This window comes from Mercenaria mercenaria, chromosome 7 (assembly GCF_021730395.1).
Source record: "Mercenaria mercenaria strain notata chromosome 7, MADL_Memer_1, whole genome shotgun sequence".
NCBI lineage: Eukaryota > Metazoa > Mollusca > Bivalvia > Venerida > Veneridae > Mercenaria > Mercenaria mercenaria.
Window position 1 is genome coordinate 58,957,364 of NC_069367.1, and position 24,151 is coordinate 58,981,514.

General features: G+C 33.8%; 1 protein-coding gene across 1 annotated transcript; it reads right to left on the reverse strand.

The window, feature by feature from the left end:
- Positions 1–9,064: 9,064 nt before the first annotated feature.
- On the reverse strand, positions 9,065–24,100 carry LOC128558296 (zinc finger protein 8-like). Its single transcript, XM_053547219.1, has 3 exons — positions 23,927–24,100; positions 9,934–10,053; positions 9,065–9,364 (listed from the first exon to the last, which is right to left on the reverse strand). Exons 1-3 carry the CDS (start codon positions 24,098–24,100, stop codon positions 9,065–9,067), a joined length of 594 nt encoding a protein of 197 aa, XP_053403194.1.
- Positions 24,101–24,151: the final 51 nt, after the last annotated feature.

A 24,151-nucleotide genomic window follows, 5' to 3' on the forward strand; every position in this document is an offset into this window, starting at 1 on the left:
ATTAAGTACAGCTGCACGCGAAGCGTAGTTAGATTAAGTGCCACTAAGATGTTGTCGAATGTAAAACAAAGGGAAGTATATGTCACGGACACATACCTTTTGAACAATATGGATGGTTTTCTTTAGATTTGAATAAAACTTAAACTTCACAGAGACTTGCCAATATTCGTGTCATCTGTACGTATATAATCTGCTCTCTAGCAGACCTTGTTAGATTTTTACTAAACATGGACTTTCTTCAACAACATCGATTCTAGTCATAGTTAAAAGTATTATAAAAATCTTCATTTTGCAGTGTTATTTTTTATGAATTGTTTACTATTCTTTCAGGTATGACAAAGCAACATGAAGAGTAAACGGTCGAGTAACTTAACGCTAAATGCAAACAGCCGACGACAGAAAAGGATATCAAAAGAAAAGCTAAGACTCTCGTATTTACTAAATGGAGGACAATATACTACATCAAAACCAAAGACAAATCCATTAAAATCACCTTGTCAACTTAAACGTCCATTATACAAATCACCATTTTATAGCCCCTTTAAGAAAACACCTTCAAAATCACCGCTAAAGAAAAGAACACGGAAGTCATTATTAAATGATTTTTCACTGGAACAAAATTCGAGTGTTGATAAGACAGATGTTGAAAGATCTTTGATTCAACTGAATGATGAAACAGTGACTACTTCTATTGGAATTGCTGAATTGCAAGTGCTAAATAGTGAAATTAACTTTATTGAAACTTTCAGAAGTAATGCGTTTACCAGTGAATCGCAAGGACATGCTCAAGATGCCAGTATTTTAGACAAAGATTCCAATGTCAGAGATGTGGACTCATTTGGAGAAAGCAAAAACGTGAACACTTACCCAGTATATGATCTTGAAAACGCAAACATCTCAGACTTCGATTTTAAAACTGAAGCAGACAGCACGAATACAAATATACATGGAGAAAAACCTGAAGGTAGTATCGAAGTCCTATGGGATCAGGTATTGTGGAAATTAAAGGAAAACGGAACTGATACTGTTATTCTAGAATTTCTTAGACATATTAAAGAAGACAAATTTCCATTAGATAACATAGCCTTAAAACTCTTTGCGGATGTTGTAAAATGGTACTCGTGTGAAAGCACTTGCCAAATGCGTTACTCCAAAGAGAGCAAGATATTTTGGAAATTAGGTTACAGACTTTTCGGCGGAAGATTCTTACATTTTATGGGTGGTCTGAAGAACTATGGCCAGCTTCTTTCTGAACAAAACTCAAAAGGATGCTTAAGCCCATTATCATCAGCAATAAATTTTGCCGTGCCACACGATCGGATACTGCGTGAGTTTGACCCATATAACCTAGGAGAATGCTTGAATGAAAATACATTTTCACCGGGTATTTTGCCAGATATGATAAAGACGATTTCTAGTAATTTGGAGGGAATCTCTTGCTGTCTTACCTTTGATGGTAAAAAAATAAAACAAGGTTTAACTCAAAATTCAGGTGATGTTGACTTATTTGGGTTTGAACCTAAATTAAGCCTTGCACAGAAAAGAGAAGCTTTAAGTATGAACATATTACCATATCAAGAACTCTTGATTAAAGTACGTCAATTATCATGCGACGACATAAGCGAAATAAGTTCTGATGATCAAATTAACATTAGCGTGCATCTGAAACAGGCATTACATGCATTATCATCGGATATACTTGAAGTGCATGATCTTCGAAAGAAAAAAAGAGTACGCAAAAGGAAAATTGATAGAACGGTGTGGAGAACCAGAGTGGAAGAACAGTAGGTATGTCATGGCAATCAGCAGTATGATTGCTTATATTCATGATATTGACAACTACTTAGAAATAGCAAGGTCAACTCTAGAAGAAATCATTATTTGCTTGTCTTGCTTAAACGGGTCGGCCGAAAAACTTGTAAAAGGAAAACTATGTAATTTCCAAGAGTTTGAACACTACAAAGAGATTAATGATTCGGACATAACAATAACTCGTACAATGAAGCAACGGACATCTCTCTGGCATGAAAGAAGAAAGATTGCAAAAGTAACTGGAAGTTCTCTTTACGGAGCTGTAGGATTAGACGGACTTAAAAAACAACAGCTTCACTTTGATACTGTGATATGTGGTACAGATCCTGTTTCGTGTTCCGAGCGTGTTGCAGAATTCATGAAATATGGTGAGCTGAATGAACCCAATGCTATGGCGACACTTGTAGGCAAAGTCATGCCTTCTATATTTCCGGAGAAAGTTGTATGTGAAGAAGGTTTTGTCGAAATGGACAAAAATGAAAATCTACATCCATTTATCATTGTCTCACCAGACGGCAGTATTCGCTTGAATAATGACTTGGAAAGTACAAAAATGGCAATTGAATTGAAATGCCCAGTAATGGATATTCATAAATCGCTTCCTCCGAGATATATGTTGCAGTGCCAGTCAGAGATTAGTGCATTGGGAGTTAACTCACTTGTGTACTTGTGTTGGAAACCTGACTTTAGTAGCGTTTTCATTGTTAAGAGAAATGAAGAGATTTATAGTACAGCATACAACATTGCAAAGAATGCATACGGGACACAGGATCCTAAACGACCAAAGTCAGTCTCCCCAGTTGTGAAAAAACTGAAAGAGGATATCGCAAAGTCATGTCAAGATATAGAAACAGTTGATTTCATTGGAATTTTTCCATCTGTTCAGCACGACAGTAAATGTTCTAATCAGTATGAAAACCTCAGATATGGAGTAGATCGCTTCGAACTATTACTTTCGGAAATTGTTAAAACATTTGAAACAAAGTACCAGCTTGTACGCGAAAAAGCAACAGAAGCTGTTGTTTTTCTGTGCAGCTCGTTGGAAAGATTGAGCAGTAGATCGTATTCTGCTCCGGTTTGTTGGTTTACGAAAGGCTACTCCTTAGACAATACAACAATGCGGAATATCTTGGAACAAGTTTTGAATATATGTGCAGAAGAAGGAATTCACATACCGGCTATATCATTTGATGGCCAATGGCACTCTCTTGCAGTCAGAGACGACACTCAAAAACCGCTTACGAAATTGCAGCTTCAAAAAGATGTATGGCGCGAAACAGAAGGAATGAGAAAACAAGAAATTCTAGCGGAAATTCGTAAATGTAACACTGATCCAACTTGGGAACATGACGACAGAGCCGGCTTTATTGCGTATCGTAAAACAGCAAAACCACTCCCCAAAGTTTCTTTGAGTGTAACGAAACAACAACATGACGCAAAATGTCAGACAAAGAAACGCGAACCTGCAAATCAGAGTTCTGATACAGAAGATGTAGGTTCAAATACAACAGTATCTGATGCCAATGAAAACATGCCTTATGAAAACGAAAATATTAACGAAGAAATCAGAAGTAATGAGCAGGAATTGACTGACATGCATGATCCTGAAAGGCCAAAAGATACCCAAAACATTGTCAAAATGTCAATAAATGCATCGACTCTACTCAACATGCTAAAGACAGACACTAACAGTAATAAACGAGGAATATGGAATGACAAAACAGTATCTGATGTGGATAATAGTTTAAGCAGTGTAGAGAATTTGAACAAACTGCGTGACACAGATATACGTGTAATAACAAGGTATATGAAAAAAAAACAGAAAGGTAAACCTAAAAGAAAGCGAAAACAAGGCAACGAAAGTGCAGAAAATCTCTTCAATGCTGGGTTTATCTAATGAAAGCTATGTTAAAAAGGTCGAAAAGAAGAGTAATAACAAAAAGAAAAAAAATCAGAATGTGAAAAGCTTGAAAGATTTAGCCTTTTCAGGATTATCAAAGATGAGAAAAGTTGACTTGAATATAATTTATGCAGAATACATTTGGCCGGACAGATTATCTGCATGGCAAAAGAAAGCGTATATATATCAGACAGATTTATATACCCTAGATAACAAAGAAGATGATCAAATAGAGAAGACCGACTTGTTCTACGTCCCAGCATATAGTAATGCTAGAAAACAGTTCGAAGTCAGCTGCATCGATTCTAGTCATTTGTTGACACGCACAAGACGTAAATGTTGTAAAGGTGGCTTAGATGGCTTTACAAACAAAGCATGGAATGTGGTCGACAAATCCGGCAAAACAAACCTTTCCCCTGCCATGACTGAGTGTGTAATTGATCAAATGTCTGTACGTACGGCATTAACTCATTTCAGTCCATCTGTTGAGCAGGAAATGATGGAAACTGGTTTCTTCGAAGAGGCAAGATTATGTAATGACATAAGGGAGTGGTGGAGAGCTGAGGACGAGCCCGGAATCAGCGCTAATGATCGTGTGAAAATGCGGGTTGCGTTAAGAAGAAGGCTTCTGCAACACAAGGATCTTGGAACATTTCCTCCTCCTGGAATGTTTATCAAAGGCTGGCCGTCGCAATTGTGGGAAGCTATTTTAGCAAATATTGATGCTAAAACACTCCTGTACGCATTATCCAAGCAGAAGACATACAATGCACGTGCATTTTCAAGTCTTGTTGGCGAAACATTCTTTTCTGAACTTACGCTATATGACAGACGTGGTCAAGGCACAGTAACAGCATCAGAATTCCAGTCCTTTATTGGTACTACAATAGAGAAACTGCATGTGCGGCTAGACAAGGAAAGGTAAAACTACATAAGTTTATTTGCTGGAAGAAACAATTAACCTGTCATAAATTCGAAGTTGATATATTTTATTATAGATAATCTTATCAAGACCAAGCATTGTTGCATAATAAGTTTGACTTTTTAAAAATGACACAGTTAAAGATGGCAGACTGTTTGCCGTATGAAAGTATTACGACTTCAACTTCGGATTGTCTATAATTTTGCTGAACTAACTTAGTACTCTTTGATGATCCCCCGTCGGAATGAAGCAGTAACAAGTATGTTTAAAATAAACAATACGGAGCAATGTACGCCCGAATGTATGACCTTTGACTCCCATGTGTGACCTTGACCTTGAAGCGAGCAACCCAAAACATGCGTTATGCACATTGTCTTCATGTGATGAACATTTATGTTAATGTTTTTTGAAACCATTCAATAGGTTCAAAGTTACACAGCGGACATGAAATTGCTAACGGACGGACGGACAGACACAGGCGTCATAACACATTACGTCCCTTTTGGCGCATATAAATACTGCATGTTACCTTTATCTTTTGAACAACACTGTAGTATACAGCCCAATTGTTAACTCTTATAAGCTTTGAAGGCTCATATTGCCTTTGCTTATAATGTCTTATGGACATAAGATATATTAATGTATTGTTAAATCAATAGTTTTCAGTAATTGTTTTCCCTAATATCCGGCAAATATTTGTATACTGATTGACACAGAAGAAAGTTTTATTGAAACCATTGTTTTGTATTACCTCCCTTTATTACTCTAGTTGTATACGTTCATGTGCACTATTTATTGTAGCGGATTTCTAGCTGTTTGTCAGCATTAATTCGGAACAACATGATTCACGTTTAATTTAACGAGAGCCAACAGGACAGCTATAACTAAGAAGTCAAAGTTTGTTCTAATAGTTTTAGTTTATGTATAAAGCCGGACATCAATTTTTTTCAGGTCCTTTTCCTATCACACCAGTAGAAAGGCCGTATACCCACTGGTAGATGCCACTGATTACATTAAAGATGACGAGAGTGAATCAATTACACAGGATGAAATATTACTTCAGTAGGTGGCTCCAAAATTGTTCTATTAATATGTCTATCTGTCTTTCCGTCCAACAAAAAGATTTATATATTTTTTATTTTCCATCAATATCTAATATTAACATGTTCTATACCCTCATCATGCTCATAAGTTCACATCTACATCCCCCGCTGCACCCCCCACCACACACATTGTGAAGTTGTACCCCCCCCCCCCCCCCCCACATCCCCCATAAACACAAACCACGGGTCACCACCCATGTTCCAGATCATCTGTCCTTTTAATGTGTCCTTTTTAATTTTATTTGCTTCTTAGTAACATCCTTAAATTTTTGCCGGATATATTTATTTGCCATTCCTTGCTACAAACCATTTCGGCGCAGGGGGGAGGGGGGGGGGGGGGGTGGGGGGGGTGGCAGTTAATTGAATTTGCCTGTATATATTTATAACGAAGTTGTTGGTGTTGCTGAGTGTTTTAAGCTATGTCGATATTTCATCAAATATAAGATACATAAATTTGAAGCCTTAGATAAACATCACCTGCAACACAAAGTTATCCATTTCAGATTATAGCCTTAAATGTTAATACACTGAATCTTTTTCGTAGGTAGGAAAAGTAAAATGTATATATTTTTAGTCCTTTGGTGTATCCATCCATCCGTCTGTTTTGCTAGAAAATCAGCATATATCATGATTTAGTGAATGCGCAAGATTTCAGTTGGCATCTGATATAATGAAAATAAAGGGTACCATCTTCCACCTTTTTTGAAAGGGGCAGGGCCTACTATATTCCAAGAATTTGCTTGTTTTTTATGTGTACCTCTATAAATTTTACACTTCTTTTCAGAGACCACTTCTTTGATTCTGAGGGGCGAATCAGTAAGGGAAGGCGGAAGAGAGAGGAGCAGGTGTCAAAGGACCGGAACGCAATACTCAGAGGATCGCTAGGTATTCGATGGGAGAAAGCAAGGAGGAACGATAGCAAATTATTACCTACAACCAGAATGGGAATAGACTGTTAAACAAAGGACAAAAAAAAGTTAAACACACACGCTGCCATATGATATTTATTTTACAAAATTTAGATCTAGTACATAATTTTTTTTTAAATGTTTTTAATTCCATTACAGCATAAAAAGTGCAGTTCTACAACTTTTTGTTTAAAAGTTCCAAAACATATTTTCCAAGGCCATAGAAACATTTTGGTTTGGGCGAAAATTTGAGGGTAGATCGGGATACTAAAAAGAAACAATTGTTTACGCCTAATAAGCCTTATGATTATTATTTGAGGTTTGGCAGGTTCTATGTAAATTACTTGTAAATTATAAGCATATTTTCAAGGCGGCCATTATTCACTACTTGACCACTTGTGCAGGAATTAAGAGTGTGAAAACAAAGCCATTTGAATAATCTTTAATCATTATTTAATAATCACAGATAAAACATAATCACAGTATTTTGATTGGAATGTATATACTACTCAAAATTAGGTAATTATCATTGATATTGTTGCTACTTCTTATATTTTTTTGCTTCTCAGCTGAACTCAAAGAAAAACTGATTTAGCGTTTTTGCTTGGATTTTTACAGTTCAGCACAACAAGATAATATTTTATCATTTTATCAAATACCCGCAGAAAAAGAGACCATTACCAAATTTTGAGTAGTAAAATCACAGATAAGTTTCTCTTTATACAGAAATAAAAATGTTCATTACAATGTAAACAGATGATATATCTATATAACAATCATTCAGAATAAAAATATGACTAGAATGTATTGACTTGTTCACTAACCACTACTTCTTGTGTCCTTTTTTAATATCACGACAGTCTTTTTAATGCTATCATTAAAGGCAGTATTATCACTGTATGGACGGAAACTTCTACCGCTGAGGTATTGCAAGTTACGTGTTACTATCCACATATAAAAAACTTATGCACGGACAGTTACATGATGTTTGTTTTTTGTTATAGGTACAAAGAACCTTCAAAAAGCTTTAATAATCATGAGCAGAAACGATGTTTTTTTTTTTTCATTTCTAATGACCGGGTGCTTGCTTTTAAACAGAAGCTATATTTATATCGATGCATGAACTCACGTTTGTAATTCTAGAAACGTTTTGAAGAAAGCAAAGATCTAATGAATGTATGAATAAATGAATTAATGAACGAAAAATGTATGTCCTATAGGGAAGAATCACGTAATCGGCAATTCCAATGTCACATGTCACACAAACATGTTTTTCTAAATGATTTGCAAGTCTAAATGTTCGTTTTTCTTGAAAGGATTTTCACTGCAGACTTTTTAGTGTATTTGGAAACGTTTTACAAAATCATATATATTTTTAATTAAACAGAAAACGTTTTCAAACTTCACTTTAAAATAGCCTAACAGTTTTCAAACTTGAAAATTAACTTTAAAATTGCATAACATTTTCTAAGTGTATGTGAATTAAAGGGCGCGTCGGCAAAGACTTGTTATCAGTACTTCAGTGCAACAGTCACATGACTGTACTTTCACAGTCAACAAAGAATTAAACTAGAAGGTGTTTTTGTCACAAAAATGTATGTCTCCCCTTATGTATACCTTTAGCTCTGGCGGCCATTTTGTGTCAGCGAAGCGGAACGTGTCGTCTATATACACAACAAAGCTTGGTACTAATCACTTCAGTTAAGTTTCATCGAAATCTTTCCAGCAATTTGACCTGTGAAAGCCGGACAACATTTTATCTTATTTCGTTTCGTTTCGGTCCATTCTGTGCAGCGAAGCAGAACGAGCCGGCAATATGCACAACAAGGGTAAGTACTGATCTCTCCCGTGAGGTTTCGTCGAAATCCAGTTAGAAGTTTGACATATGAAAGCCGGACAACATTTTCTATTTTTTTCTATTTTTAGCTCGGCCGGCCATTTCGTGCCGAAAAGCGGAACTTGCCAGTGATATGCGCAACTAGGCTTGGTACTGATCACTCTTGTGAAGTTTTGTCGAAATCCATTCAGAAATTTGACATATGAAAGCCGGACAAGCTTAATGCAGACTGACGTACCGACGGACGGCGAAGGCAAAAACAACAGGTCTCCGAAATTTTATGGGGGAGTTATGTATGTGTCATGTCTAACCCTTTGAGATCAAGATATTAACTTTGTTTCAGATTGCATTCTAATGACAGTTACTTAGTGCGACTAAGAAGAAACATGCAGACATGGTTTTTTTTCTTTTTGGCTTGTCTAGCCTCAAATAAAGATTTTAAAAAAGTAGCATGTACAATGTATTTATAACATATTAATAACTTTTATAGTCTTTTCTATAAAGATTTTGAACTAAAGATAAGTGATTCATAAAAGCATTGTGTTTTTCTTTCATAGTTATCCGAATAGAAGACTTTACTGATCAGTTCTTTGTGTGACATTTCCTGTGTCGGGACAGGCTGGATTTATGCTTATATATCTTGCCACAATTACACATGTACTTGTGTTCACTTGAGTGGGTTGCCATATGTTCCTGAAGCTGAAACTGCCGTGGAAAGAACATGTTACAAGTGTCACACATATGCATGGCTGGATTTTCCTCTCGTCTTTCATGAGCTTTTGCCTCATGCTGTGTGACAAAAGATTTGCCACAATAAGTACAAGGGTAGCTTTTCGGCCCTTGGTGTTTGCTCGCTCTGTGTCGTCGGAAGTGATCGACATCCTGAAAAAATTATGAACATAATATCAATGTGGTTATACTAAAAGTAAAAGAAACGGAACGTTACTAAATAAGCTGTGAGTAAAGTACTATTATCTTAGAGTGTACGCAAAAACGTTGACCTTACATAGTTTCTCAATAACTTGTTGCAAAGCAAATGACACAGAACATGAATTAAATTCCTTTTCGATCGACAAAAGAAATGAGTATCGGTTATCGCAGACAGAATTCTCTTTAACGGCATTCCTCACTTAAAATTAAGGAACAATAGAACTAAAGGAAAAAAGCGCTATCTTCGGTAAATCATAATTAATCATTTGTAAATATTCCGAATTATTTCAATTTATTTTTGTTGAGAAGTTTGACACCAAAGCATTCTGTATGGGCATGATCAAGGGCCATTGAAATACATGACCAAAATATTCGCCCTTTAAGATCTCCTGCAAATCATGGCATATTAGCTGTGAAAGATTGAAAGTAACCCACCTTATGGTAAATACAAATTTAGATAAGTAACATGTGAAATGCTTAATATAGGCCGATAGGGGATCGTAATAAAATAATGTTATTACTCTCACCGGGAAAGACTGCCCGCAGCATTTGTATGGGCCCATGTTTCTGTGTCCTCTTTCATGTCGTAGAAGGCTTTTTCTTGAAGAATAATCTTTGCCACATTCCTGGCACACATGTGTCTGAAATGTATATGCGAGTACAATTATAAAAATATTTAATATTGATTTTGAAACAAAAAAAAACACATTCCGAACAAAATGTCTTAAAATAAGTTATCTGGAAATACATATACTGGTACATTTCATGACCAACATAAACAGTACCATTTTTGATTTCTTTTGACAACTGTTACTGATGCTCAGAATTAATACCGGTACAGTTGCTTTTTCAACAATTTACAGTATTTGTCACAAGATTGATCTAGATATGGTATTTTACTCTTTGTTGCTATCTTTTCATATTCTGAAATTAATTTTTATTTTCACAGCGCTTTGCTTGTTTAAAATAACCAACATAATGTATGTTTACGATGTGTAAACAAGGCCATGGTTATTGCTATTTCAAGAAGACAAAAGGTAATATAGTTGCGCAAAAAGGCGGAAGGATTTAAGAAAAGAAATGCTTCGACTCCGTTAAATATAAAGAAATCACGCCCCCGTCTTAGCATCAAGAAAAACGGACCCCTGCTTAGCAATTGGATAAATCTGGCCTCAGAAGCTATTGAAGGCTCTTAATTTGTAATTTCTTCAAGTGTATATGTCAAGACAATACTCGTACATATATCCGTATCGCAAAGTAGTCTTTTACGGCCTTTTAAAGGGTTAATCTATTGAATTTTCGAAATGGTCCCCCGTCTTAACATCATCAAATTTGTTCACTTCAGATGCGCGGTTGCACTTTTAGAGAAAACGAGCGTACTTTGAAACAGAAAACTTGTAACCGAGTGTTGGATTTTCATATGAGACGGCACTCATCTATGTTTCCTTTTATTTGAAAAGGTTGGTGAAAAGATATTAAAGAAAATGTTACCTTTATCGAGGCATCCGCCATCTTTTTGGCCCCCCAGATTAGCGAAAAAGTCACGTGGTACATGCACCCTGATTAATTTATTACAGTAGATAAATTTTATTTGAGGTCAGTATTTGTACACTCTAAACATTGCAATCGGTCTCTAGAAAAGAAGGGATTGTATTGCGTACATGCATTTACGTATGAACACTTTAAGAGATTAGTTATTGCATGTTAACATGCAGTTCTTAAAGTTATGTTTGTAATTTTGTCAGCAGTTATTAAGCCAAATTCCTAAATTAATATTAAGCATGATCGCTTAGTTCTAATGTTTCATTTGTAGATATTTTTAGAGCTACAGAGCGTATAATATTATGACTGCCATGTTGGTTGCCGTGGTTTAATTAAGCAGTAGCTCAGATCAGTTTTTATATAATTTATAAATAAAAGCAGGAAGAAGCCGGATTTTATTATACAGTGGAGTTTGAAAAGGCTTTCCTATTGTTTGCATGTTTCAAATTAGCTCAATATAGGTGCATTTTATATAAGCATGTTTATTGAATATAAACAAATTTACTTAAGGCAAAACACTCTTCATGACAACATATCGTAAAACACTGGAAATTGGTTGCACATGATTGGATGGAAAAGTGGGATAAAACTTATTATGGTTACATATATATTTCAGCTGAAATATTTTTAAAAGTTTTCTTTCAGAAATTCGTGTTAAATTGTCAAACTATACTTGGCTTTAAGACGGTTGCATTATGGTAATAAACTTTATATGGGAATAAAGCGGTTCGATTTTATTACAATGCAAAGATGCTCAACTACTAAGGTATTACAACTGTATTTATCATGGTACCAATATCTTAGTTATATACTGAAAGAGGGATACTATTACTTGCAAAATCAATTTTAAGTGCCTTTTTTAAGCCTGGTTCACATTTAATGGGGATGAATGTGCAAAGAACAAACTGATACCTGTAGTTTCCGCAGCATCGTAGATAATATATAATTTTTAAAAAAGGTAAAGCTTTTAAGGATAAAATTCATTAATCCATTGTTGCAAACATGCAAAATATCAGTCAGTTTACCAATTAAAATATTTAAACTAAGTATGATTAAAATCATATTCTCGACGGATGCGAATATTCCCGAAACAGATTATAGTTTGGCAAACCAATTTTAGCAATAAATATATATATATTGGTCGGCAATAGTAGATATTCTAGTGAACAAAAATAATAATAGTGATTAAAGAGTATTAATTTACAGAAATTACTGAATCATTGCTTTATTTTAACTTTATCAGTAACACAAAATTACAGCAGAAATAGAGCGCAAGAAATATCATTCAAGGCCTCATTTATGCGGTAATTATATCTTGTCACTATGTCAGTTTACGTCCATTAGTATCAATCGAAAAAAATGTAACGGGTATAAAAACAGTTAATATAGGTTCAAGTAAATGGGCAACATAGCTGACTTTGCCCTAAGGGCGAGAACTTGATGATGCAAGATGAAAGATGTAATAGTCATCGTCGTGTGAAATAACCTGGATATTAGCATTACTACTAAGTCATAAGGATACGTCAAGCACTGTAAGTTTCTAAGAAAACTTAAATTAGGCTTGTAGTAGTAGTCATCAGAATTTTGAGGGAATAATTTTTTTTATTGTGGCGGAAAATTCTATTGACTGGGCGAGCATGCAGGCGCATGTTCTTGTAGTATATAAGTCAGATTTAATGTTACAATCTTTCGATGGTTGTATGATATTGTTATAATGATGTATTCCGCTGAGTCGGTTGACAGTATATCGAACCATTGGTTGCTTGTCTGTTGTTTATGTGATGTTAACCGCTAGCTCTGTTAACACTTTAGTGTGTTAACCGCTAGGTCAGTTAAAGTGTGTTAACCGCTAGGTCGGTTAAAAGTGTGTTAACCGCTAGGTCGGTTAAAGTGTGTTAACCGCTAGGTCGGATTAAAGTGTGTTAACAGCTATTTCGGTTAAAGTGTGTTAACCGCTAGGTCGATTTAAAGTCTGTTAACCGCTAGGCCGTCTGTTAAAAGCTAGGTCAGTTTTCAGTGTGTTACCGCTATGTCGGTTAATAAATAGGTCCATTTACAGCGTGAACTAGGTTTTGCTCATTACTACGTAGCGTAATTCCTAGTTTCACAAGTCCGCAGTCTGTAGTTACTATTTTAGTCAATTTATTGATAAAAACATGCGCTTGCTTGCTCGTCAGCCAGTGGGACTGTTATCATGCGGCCTTTTCACCACTTTATATAATATAATATTGATATAGTAACAATTTTATTCGACACCATTTGGTGTAACTTTTTTGTATGTTGAGACGTTGACCTGGAATAAAGTGCTATTGCTTACACGCTGTTTTGTGTTATGCCTAAAATAATTAAAATTTACTGCTTTCTGGATTTTTGAAGCAACCCGTCTGATATATCATTACTGTTCTGTTTGTACTTGTTTCGGGTCTACTTTGCAATGAATGGCTCTTAGACTGGCTGTGTTTTCTGTGTCATATGCTTTCAGAAAATGTACACTTACCTTTTAATTTTAAACAAATGTTAAAATGACAATGTTAAATGTAATTACAGTTGCCGTGTACTTTACACCAAATAACATATTTTTGTCGAGTAAGATCATGTTTGTATATCAAAATTCAACAGTAGCAGACTAAAGTCATTGTAAGCGGCATCAGGATCCTAGAAACAGAAATACCATAGCGAATAACGAGTAATAGTTCATTTTATTTACATTCGTTCAATACTGGGCTTGAATAAAACATTTTTATTTTAATTTTATGTATTTAAATACCACATAACCTTGTTGTCAAAAATCTTGATTTCGGGCATTTGTAAATACATTACATGTTTCATAGCGCATAAACAATGCTGTCGTCATTAATTAAAGACTACATGAAATGTTTCATTACCATTATGTGCATTTCATTCCTATAATGGATAGTTTGACGTCAGTCGATGGTGTTTGTTTATGAAAAACCTCATAAACTTAATAAGAATAAATTACAAAAAGAGAGAAGTCAACAGCTCACCTGTAATAAGATACGAGTCTCGTCAGGCGGTAATTATTCAACTGATTAAAATCATATATAAAAGGAAAAATAAATCATCTATTCTGAGACAATCTTATATTTCAACGAAGAGCAAATAGGAAATCACACTACAGTTACTTTTCCTAATCATGGTTTGATTATACATGTATGTGATACTATTTGCAGCAGATCTCAGCAAAGACTTGAGGTGTGTGAACGGCCATATGTCAAAGTTCGAGAGTAATAAGATATGTGAATCCATTTATTAACAAGTCAAATATAAAAAGAACAGAACTATAATTATATATATTTATGTTCTTCCAAACAAAAATAATGATAGTATCGTTAAGCACAACATATAGACCCAAACAAAACTCCAAATATCAGGTTTTATAAAACACATATACAATGTGGCGTCAGTCGGAAATATCAGAAAACCAGTGGGCTAAATAATTAATGGAACGTTAATTATCAAAATAAAGTAAAATTATTGTATCCTCCCTGTATTCATTTAGCATTGAAAACGGAAATAGATTTACACAGCCTTCCTTAAAAGGACCCTATATTTGAGCATGTGAGTCAACCAGACTAGCTTTTGCGGTACGGCAATATGATATGTCATACACAAAAAAAAACGACACATCTATGATGTACGAATGCAACATCAATCATCACATTTATATCGAACAATAATTAGGCACGTGGAAGGAGTAAATATAGACGGATAAATTACCTATTTGAACCTAATGCTTAGTCTCGTATATATAAAACATCGGATCTTCACATATTCAAAATGATCATATTATCATTATTCAAATTACTTGCAGTACACAAATTACAATAATATAATATATGAAACGGACGCGTTACATCTGGTATCTTACCAAAAAAGTATACGAACACTTAGATGTCTGGTTCTGAAGTCTAAACTGTTTCATTCACCTTAATCTATTTTTCTGCTGTAATCTCATTAAATAATTTTCCGACTGTATGTTAACCCGTTTCCATTACGAGTCGGAAAACATCAACATATTGTTTGGCAAGTAATACGAGAGCAGTTCCGCCAATGAATGTCAATAAAGTACGTACAATGAAATGAGACTATAACGTACAAACGAATGCAAACTGGAAGTTATATAAAAGAAATAGTCAAATAGAAAACGCGATATTCTAATCAACAAGGAACAATTTCATATAATGACGTATTCACAGTTAGTTGAGATACAAATATGTCAACATATTTTATATAATGTTTATTGCAATGACTGATTCAAGCCTGTAATGTACAAATTGATAAGAAATAAATCATTTGTAATCAACCTTAATTAACGACCACCAGTGCAAACAGAAGTGAACGTCCATTTGGAACTTGTAACGCAAACATATTCGTTTAGGATTCGCGTATTAAATCGATAATAGGGATAAATGATAAAACTTGGCGTAACATCGCATAGAGCACACACAATTTCTGTATTTAGAAGATAGGTTTGCACAGTACATCCAAACAATCATCTACAGTAACTTATAATCAATGTATTATTTTAAAAACTGCAACCAAGTGTTGATAATTTGAGACAACAGTGATACTTTCTCCACGTTGATCAATTAATTGTACAGCAATAATGAATTCTAAACTTTCATTGTTTACGATTACTCCTTCTGTTTACTATCTAAATATATATTGTACATGAATGCGAATTTCAATCACAATAGTACTCTTAATGTAATGACATTCATAGATTTAACCAATGGTGATAATAAAAGTTGTCCATAGAGGATACCAAAGTGTTGTATAACATTTCATATGTCCACAGTATCCTTAAACGCGCCATTTTGTAAAACCAATGTCAAATGTTAGTGAAAAGTTTATTTAACGAATGACAATTCACTATGAAACTCTGCGACTGTCTGATGCTTGAATACCTTTCATTTTTGTTGTCCATTTTGTAAACAATTAGAAAAGTCGACCACTTTTATGGAGTGAGGCTAACGTTAATGTAAAATTACGATGTTATTACTGCAGTGGCAGATTTCAAGTAAAGCTTTTTATAAGCCCGTGATTAATCTAATGTTGCAACACTTGATATTCTGCGAATATCCCTGTACTGACTAAGAGTTCATATTAACATCACATCAGAACTGTATATGGTTAATAAACTCTTAATTAAAATGTAGTATTTTCGTTTGATTTTTGCTTGCTCCTTTGTTTAAATATTTTTTTTCTGCGTATGTTATTGCTTTCTTTATCATTGCAGGTATTTGTAGAACAATTTGCAGTGACTTGAGTGTCCGTTGATAAAATCTTACGTCAGATGAATGGGTAAACTCTGTATCACGATGATCAGATGAAACTGAAGCTGGAAATAACACATAACGTATGCATAGGACAATGACATTGTGTTAAATGATGAACAGATGTCCGTCTGGTATATAGTCGGAATATAATATACAACGATATTGCGACAAAACTAGGAATACACAAGTGGAAATAAATGACGATGCAATGTTCGTGTTTCTGTCTGGAAAACGGACACAACATTGGAATCATTTAACAAATTGAAAAGCTCTCGTTCACTGTACATGTTGTGATGTGACCTGCAAAAATGGGTTCTATAATTTTGTTTTGCTTTTTCACAAAGTTATACCCCTTTTTCAACTTGGAATTTTTGGTGTAATCTTTTGTCTCATAAAACATCATAAGTTTTGAAAGTTCAAATACTCAAACTACTGCCCCTTTTCTGTTGTATATGTCTGTTTTCATTACTTTGTTTTTTATTTTCTATTATTTCTCAATAATGATAAAGTTTTAAGTTTTGTAAAAGTTGATTTCTTAAGTGGATACATCAATAAATAGATGTTTCCTTGGCGATTTGATTATAGACATTTGACTTAAATAATTTTTCCTCCACCTCTGATTCGTGTAGGAAGATTGACATTCACTTGCCAAAAGCACTTGTCAGGTAACTGCCCGTCGTTGCATGTTTTCAATGCGCTCAAGTACACAATGACTGTATTTATTATTTTTGCAGAACTGCAGCTCCGTTGATATCTTGAAAATTTATCTACATTTTCGTATCAGCGTGTGTCGGTAAAGAAACCTAATAGGTATCACACATTTGTATACAAAAGCAGAGTTTTTGTCAAACGTTAAAGACATCTTGAAAACAAATTAAAAGTCTTTATTTTCCTGGTGGATTCTTCAATGGCGTTTAATGATAAAACTATCATATTGCATTGCCGGTTGTAAAAAGATTTAATGGAGTAATTTGTACTCAGAAAAAGCATACAGCAATGATAAGAACAAAGGGTTTAAAATAAAAAAAACAATATGTGACTATGTATGTACAATGAAAAAAATAAGGTAATTCAAAATGAATGGAATAAACGAGTCATTTTTTCAGGTGTGTATGTTCGGGTTTAGTGTCTTTTTCAACATTTTTAGTCATATTATAAACGACGGTGTCTACATGTAACAATGAGCACAATGCTCAACTTGAGTGCTGGAATATGAAGCCGTAGACACGTGACATGATACTCCTCCATTATACCAGTGCTAGCACTATCGTCGTAACGCTGAGCGCCGAGCAAGAAGCTACTAGTATTATTTTTACGTCTTTGGTTTGACGCGACCGAGGATCGAAGCCAAGACCTCCCGCACTCGAAGCGGGCGCTCTACCAGTAGGCTACCGAGGCGGGTCATCATATGACTTGATTATACAATTTAGATACATTCAGCTTATTTATAAATGAAAGTCCATACAAATGATATATTACTAAATTAGACGATATTTGTACACCTGCTTTAACATTCAGTCTTATCGTCTACAATAAAACAAAGCATTTGTAAATATTTTCAGTTCTTTTGAGTAGCTATTGCATGCCAACAAACATGGAAATATTCATGACTGCACATTAATTAAATGTTCAAAAGCCAGAAGGCTACAAAATCCTGAGTTTAGACGAGTTTAAAAACTCAATTCCATTAGTGTAACAGCAGCTAATTGCTTCATTGGCACACGTCCTTCTCATTTATTTCCATTTAAACAAAAGCCGCTGAATTAATGCTAGACGTTTGCAATTATGATGCACATATACCATTTCACTTTGAAATGTAATGTACACTTTAGAGAATATTATTTTACCATTTTATTTCTAATCTTAAACTTCATTTTACATGGACATGACAGTTTAACTGGAGTTTAGATTTTATGATGATAATATGCATTGCCAAGATAAATTACATCAGGACTCATTCTATATAATTGGGAACGAAATTAATGAATCATCATAATAAATAAAAGTGAAATACAGATTGTACATACATTTCCTCGGCATTTAGGTATCATTACCTTGCCTAGTTAACGAACAGGCGAATGTATAATAAAGAATTGTATGCGTTGCTTTTTATAAACAGAAAAATGAAAACGATTCAAAAACTAAGTCTAGTACGTATGTTGTGAATCCACTTACAATTCTGAGACTAAATGCAGACAGATGTTTTGACGCAATTTGTACTAATCTGAGAAATGTTGTTGAGTAGACTAAATACGAATCTCAACGCGCGCTTTCTACAATTAAGTTATTATACATTACGTTTGAAATATATTTGTGGATGATAATGTTCTCTTCTTTACTTGTACTGTTGAACATGTTTTGTTAGTTTTCCATGATTTATTTGTATAAGTATTACATTAAAGTATTACATGTACATGTAAATATAAAACAACGCGTTTAAAGCGTCCAACTTCAGTCGATATGTCGCAAAAAGAACGGTTTTCCAGGTCAAAATTTAGTTATTATCAGAAATTAAATAACACTTAATTAATAATGAATAGTAAAATTTATAACAGAAAAATGACTTGATAATCGTTCTTTTTCTTTTTTCATCAGATGTAACACACTAGAATTCTGAAAATCATAATCTGCTTTGAAAGAAAAATTTCCAATTAAAGTCTCGGTATGTTTGTTCAACTGCGGAAACAACACTGTGATCCTGAGCTTTTACTGGATGAAACAAAAATACCCGTTGTTGACGAAGAAATTATTCATGGTATAATATTAGACTTTTTTCATATAAACCACATTTAATAATCTTAAATGCTTGAAGTCATTGAATATTTTAAAGGTAATTTTAATACAGACTGGGGGCTGATCGCGAGGTTGTGAAAACTCTAAAAGAAGTCTAAAAGAAAGCATTAAAATCTGTGAGAGTTCTTCATGATAATTATGAAGAAATAGAAAAATTGGAAACTCCACAAGCCGTTCAACACGAAAGAAACGAAAATGTTGCATGGTCGGTTTGATTGAGCCTATTCATGGAAGGTAGTGGAAATGCATGATACCGTTCATGTTTGTTTCACCTAACGAGTGAGTGAGTGAGTTGGGTTTTACGGCGAACCGACACAAAAGGGTCATATATCGCCGAGAAGAAGTCATATTGCAAACGCCAACTGTAAAGCCTAAACATTGATGTAAAAATGTAAAGCATACATAAAAACAGTCATGTAAAAATGTAAAGAACACTATGAATAATGTAAAACATTGATAAAAGGATCCATGTAAAAATGTAAAGCATATCTAAAAACAGTAATGTAAAAATGAATGTACGTGTGTGTTAAAATATCAGCTGCAAACATAATAATATTGCAAGATGTAAATAAAAATAAGAAATGTTAGATTTTTTGATATATTCCTATCTGCTTTAAAAACGATAAAATAGTTATGACTGAAACGTTGTCAAATAATTCTCCCAAAGATTGAACGTCATAATATGTACTGCGTTGTGTAGCAAAGTCCACACAGTCGATTAAAATGTGTTTAATAGTTAGCGGTGTTTGACATGGTACACATTCGGGTTGATCTTCTTTATTCAAAAGGTAAGAGTGAGTCAAACGGGTATGACCTATTCGACAGCGAGAAAGAACAACTTCCTCCCTGCGAACAGATCTGTTCCCTTGGTGCCATTCCCCTAGAGTAGGTTTGATATCATGAAGTTTATTGAATGAAGCACTGTTCCATGACGACTGCAATTTAGATAAAATGTATTTGTTTATATTAGGCCTAAAATCGGTATGTGGTAATTTCAAATTAGACTGTGATAATGAAAGGGATTTCTTTGCTGCAATATCAGCATCCTCGTTTCCATGAATACCAACATGACTAGGAATCCAACAAAATATGATAAACTTTTTTAAAAATAGTTCATGAAGCCTGAGAAGAATATTTTGAATGAATGGAGTTTCCATATTTCGGTTATGAATTAACTGTAAAACAGAAAGCGAGACGGAAAAGATAATAATTTTTTCTGCACTATTTTTTGATATAAAATTTAGAGCTAAATCAATAGCTTTGGCCTCGGCTGAAAATATTGTTGCATTATTTGGCAAACGTAATTTTGATTGATGAAGGAGGCTGACAGCAGCACAGCCAACCTTTGATTCATCTTTTGAACCGTCTGTGTAAATTGCAAAATAGTCATTGTAAATTGATTTGATTTCATGATATCGTTAAATGAAGTATCAGTACGTTGACGTCAGGTACGGTTTGTATTGCAGTTATATATCTGAATTGAAAACGTATGACCTTTTAAATTAATCTTTGTATTTTTGATAGAAATTCAACTGTGTGGTATTGTTCATATTTCAGAATGTTATTTAAACTTTTCTGTTTCACAAATAAATATATTGAAAGCTATACATGGAAGCTCTCGTCTGTGCACTATAGGCGTCATCAGCAAACTAACTAACACTGCCCGAAATGTTGAGCGATGTTAATGTGTTGTCCCAAATGTGCTCGTTTTAGTGAATATAGAAGACTATAGAAGTATCACGACATATACAGCATGATAAGTCTAGGCATTCAGTAACACCTAGATCGGGACCCTTCATGGTTTGAAAGAGTACAAACTAGAGCTAAACATGGACGTGGGTCGTTCCACTTTACCGCACATCTAAGACAACACATTAAGTTTCCTGGTACATTGTATAGCTTTCAATATACTTTGTGTGTGAAATAAAAAAGTTTAAAAAAAAACATTCATAATTTAAATTAACTTAATAACATTGGTATAAGATAACACCTCTTAGGCCAATAACGAATGTATTTAATTATTTTTTTCATTTGCAAATAACGGAAATAATGATTCAGTGTTCCTTATTGTGCCTTTTTTACAATGTGAACATTACATTATATATCAAATGAAACAAGTACGTGTATTTTTACTACAAACGTCATATGTAATGAAGACTAAAACTAAATATTAGTGTTCACGTTTGGCCAAATAAGTAATTGTTTCATTTCGTTTTCTATAAAATGTATTCCTCATATGATATTGAGTATGTGTTTGCGTGAATATTATTTGTTATGAAAAACATCTAATGGATGAAGCGTAATCAATCAAAGTAAGAGCAAACTCTGTTTATGAGTGCAACATCTTTCAGCGTTCTAGCATAAGTTTAAGCATTTTGTTAAATTGATGGGCTCCATGATCCCAAATTACCTAAATAATTACACGTCTAGGCCCTGTCAAACATCGTATTGACTTTGGAAACGAAACACAGGAAAGAGTTGATTTTAATTTGTGAACAAAACGTTCATTTTTAAGATAGAATTACGAATGTACATTTTTGTATTAAACTATGTCTTATAACTGGTGTGTATTTTATATGTGGTGTCATTTATCCTGAATAGATTAATGAGTTAATTTCATCAGTTCTTTTTCTGAACAAAGGTGCTCTTTATCAATTGCTGTTGAGGGATATATCTACAGCTCTAAGATATTTTCACTGTTTCCCGTTTTATAATTTATAAAAGTATTGATTATTGACATTTTCTTTTAATGTCAAGAAAAAAGTATAAACTTCTAGCTGCCCCCTCCTGCAATTGTCTATATTTGTTTCTGTTAACAAACAATGTAGAAACAATAAATGACTACGTGACTGAAATCATAAAAATTGTGTTTCTTTTTGTACAGATCAACCCTCTCCTTTTCTGGAGCTGTCAAGACTACGTATGTGTTTTATAATAAGGCGATCTACATAATTCTCTACTATGTTTACGTCAAGAAATACGAAAGTGTGTATAACGGAACGAAACATAGATGTCTCTATAATGAAGATAAATGTGCCTCTCTGCATACAATAACATTAATTAATATGAATTAAACCAACGAAGAGAACTATGGGGAAAACAGATGGATCAAAGAAGCATTTTATTATTCACCGAGGACATTATTGAGCAATTGCAATTTAAGAAGTGCCTTAAAGGAACCGATACGATTTAAATATATTCCGGACCTTAAGGGCACTTGTATACCATTTGATATTTATAGTGTAAGATTGGATAAACATTTCGAACTACTTAATTCTAAAAATCAATTTTCATTCTCTCCTATGCTCACACTGGATTTTCTTGTAGTCTAGATTGAATTAATTTAAACAAAAGAATTTAGGTTATTTGCACAAAATCTACATATTTTGTTCGCTGTTCTTGGTAAGAGAAAATTAATTAAAAAGATTGTATTTATTATTCGTATCAATTTTATATGTATTTTATCTCACATTCGTTATTTAGTGTTGTTGACTAGGCAAGCATTTCATAAACAGCCAAACCAACATGAGTTGTATCCATCTGGATGGTAATGAACCAAGTGTCATTTGGCAATATAGCAGACTCTACAACGACTGATTTCCGCTTTTTATCTGATAAATATGTTTAAAATGTTCATCAATATAAATCATTTGTAAATAAAATTACGCGTGCATTTAATGTAACATTTACATTTTTATGCAAAACGTCATCTGTTACTGTTTTCCACTGACGGACGTTTGTCAAACTGTTTCATGATAAAATATATTTGTTTTCTTTGTAAATGCACTTCTCTTTCTACAGCCACACTCATTATCATGTCAGTCTCTCTTAATTAACGTAAGTGCATGTTTTGTAATTTAGTATGTTCTTAAAACAAGATCATGTTAATAAACAAATTTTTTATAAACTCAAGTATTCTGTTATGCGGTAAACGTTCTTATCCTTTTTATGTAAGTTAAAAATTCACATAAATGTACTAAATTTGCGAGCAGTATTATTGTTATTCTATCGTATATTAGAAGAACAATATTCCGCCAAAATTCATATGCACTAAAACCACAAAATAAGTGTAGCCATTTGGCTTTAGAAGATTGGGATGATTTGTAAGTTTAACATGAAAGTATAGAAATTCAGGATAAAAATGAGTAGAAATTTTGATATGTAATTAAAACCATAAGGTTGCAAATATATGCAATTTCCATAATATGCGCAAAGTAAGGTTAAAAAGATATTGGTAAAATATACAACGATGCTTCAGAAGATCTTAGTTGGTTAACATTTTACGGTTCGATTACCTAAGATACGTATAGATTCTTTCTAAATGTAAATATTTCACGACTGATTTATTTGTTATCATAATTACAGTTGCATTTAATATAATTTTCTTCTTTTATAAAATGTTTGATAAAGATTTGAAACACATTTTTAAAATGTGAACAGAGTATTTGTCACAATATTTGCATGGAAAAATGTCAATATTAAATATATTATGCGGTCAATTGTGAAATGAAACAATGTTGTGTCAGCAGATTATCATTATTTAATCTAAACAATATTCCTGGGTAGCTTACCGGTACTTCTTTATTTTCAATAACTCACTCCTTCCACAAGAATGCGAATGGTAGCAAATGGCCTCAGACATTTACCATTTAAAGAATCTTTGGGGTCGATCCTATGGTCTCCATATTAAAAATGGTATGCTCTTATAAGACAACAAAATAACTTAAATATACATATTTTAACTTACATAGATGCATGTAACACTTTAACGAATTTTAGTTTAAAAAGAATAGCTCGTATATCATCGTACGTCACAAAATCGCTCTGTATAGCCCTTATCGCACACACCTGGCTTTCTCAACTTACATTATCCACAAACCATACTAACAACATTCAACTCCTTATCCCCAACGTCTCCCCCACTAACAATGTCCCTACATTTATCTATCTGAAAAGGTATCACCGTCAGTTGTTTGTCTGACCCGTCTTCGATAATTTCACCGTCACTGTCATTGTCGCCTGCTTTAATAAAGGGGTTTACAACAGGTGCCATCTCATCATTTTGAACACCGTCAATGCGCTACAACTACTTTTCAATCTTATC

What these genes read in the sequence shown, in the direction of transcription:
- LOC128558296 (XM_053547219.1), bottom strand. Translation starts at nt 24,100, where the DNA reads ATGGCACCTGTTGTAAACCCCTTTATTAAAGCAGGCGACAATGACAGT. An exon ending in AGTTGAATGTTGTTAGTATG is followed by an intron (nt 10,054 to 23,926) that starts GTTTGTGGATAA and finishes TATACATTTCAG; the next exon opens with ACACATGTGTGCCAGGAATG. An exon ending in GGCAGTCTTTCCCGGTGAGA is followed by an intron (nt 9,365 to 9,933) that starts GTAATAACATTA and finishes TAATTTTTTCAG; the next exon opens with GATGTCGATCACTTCCGACG.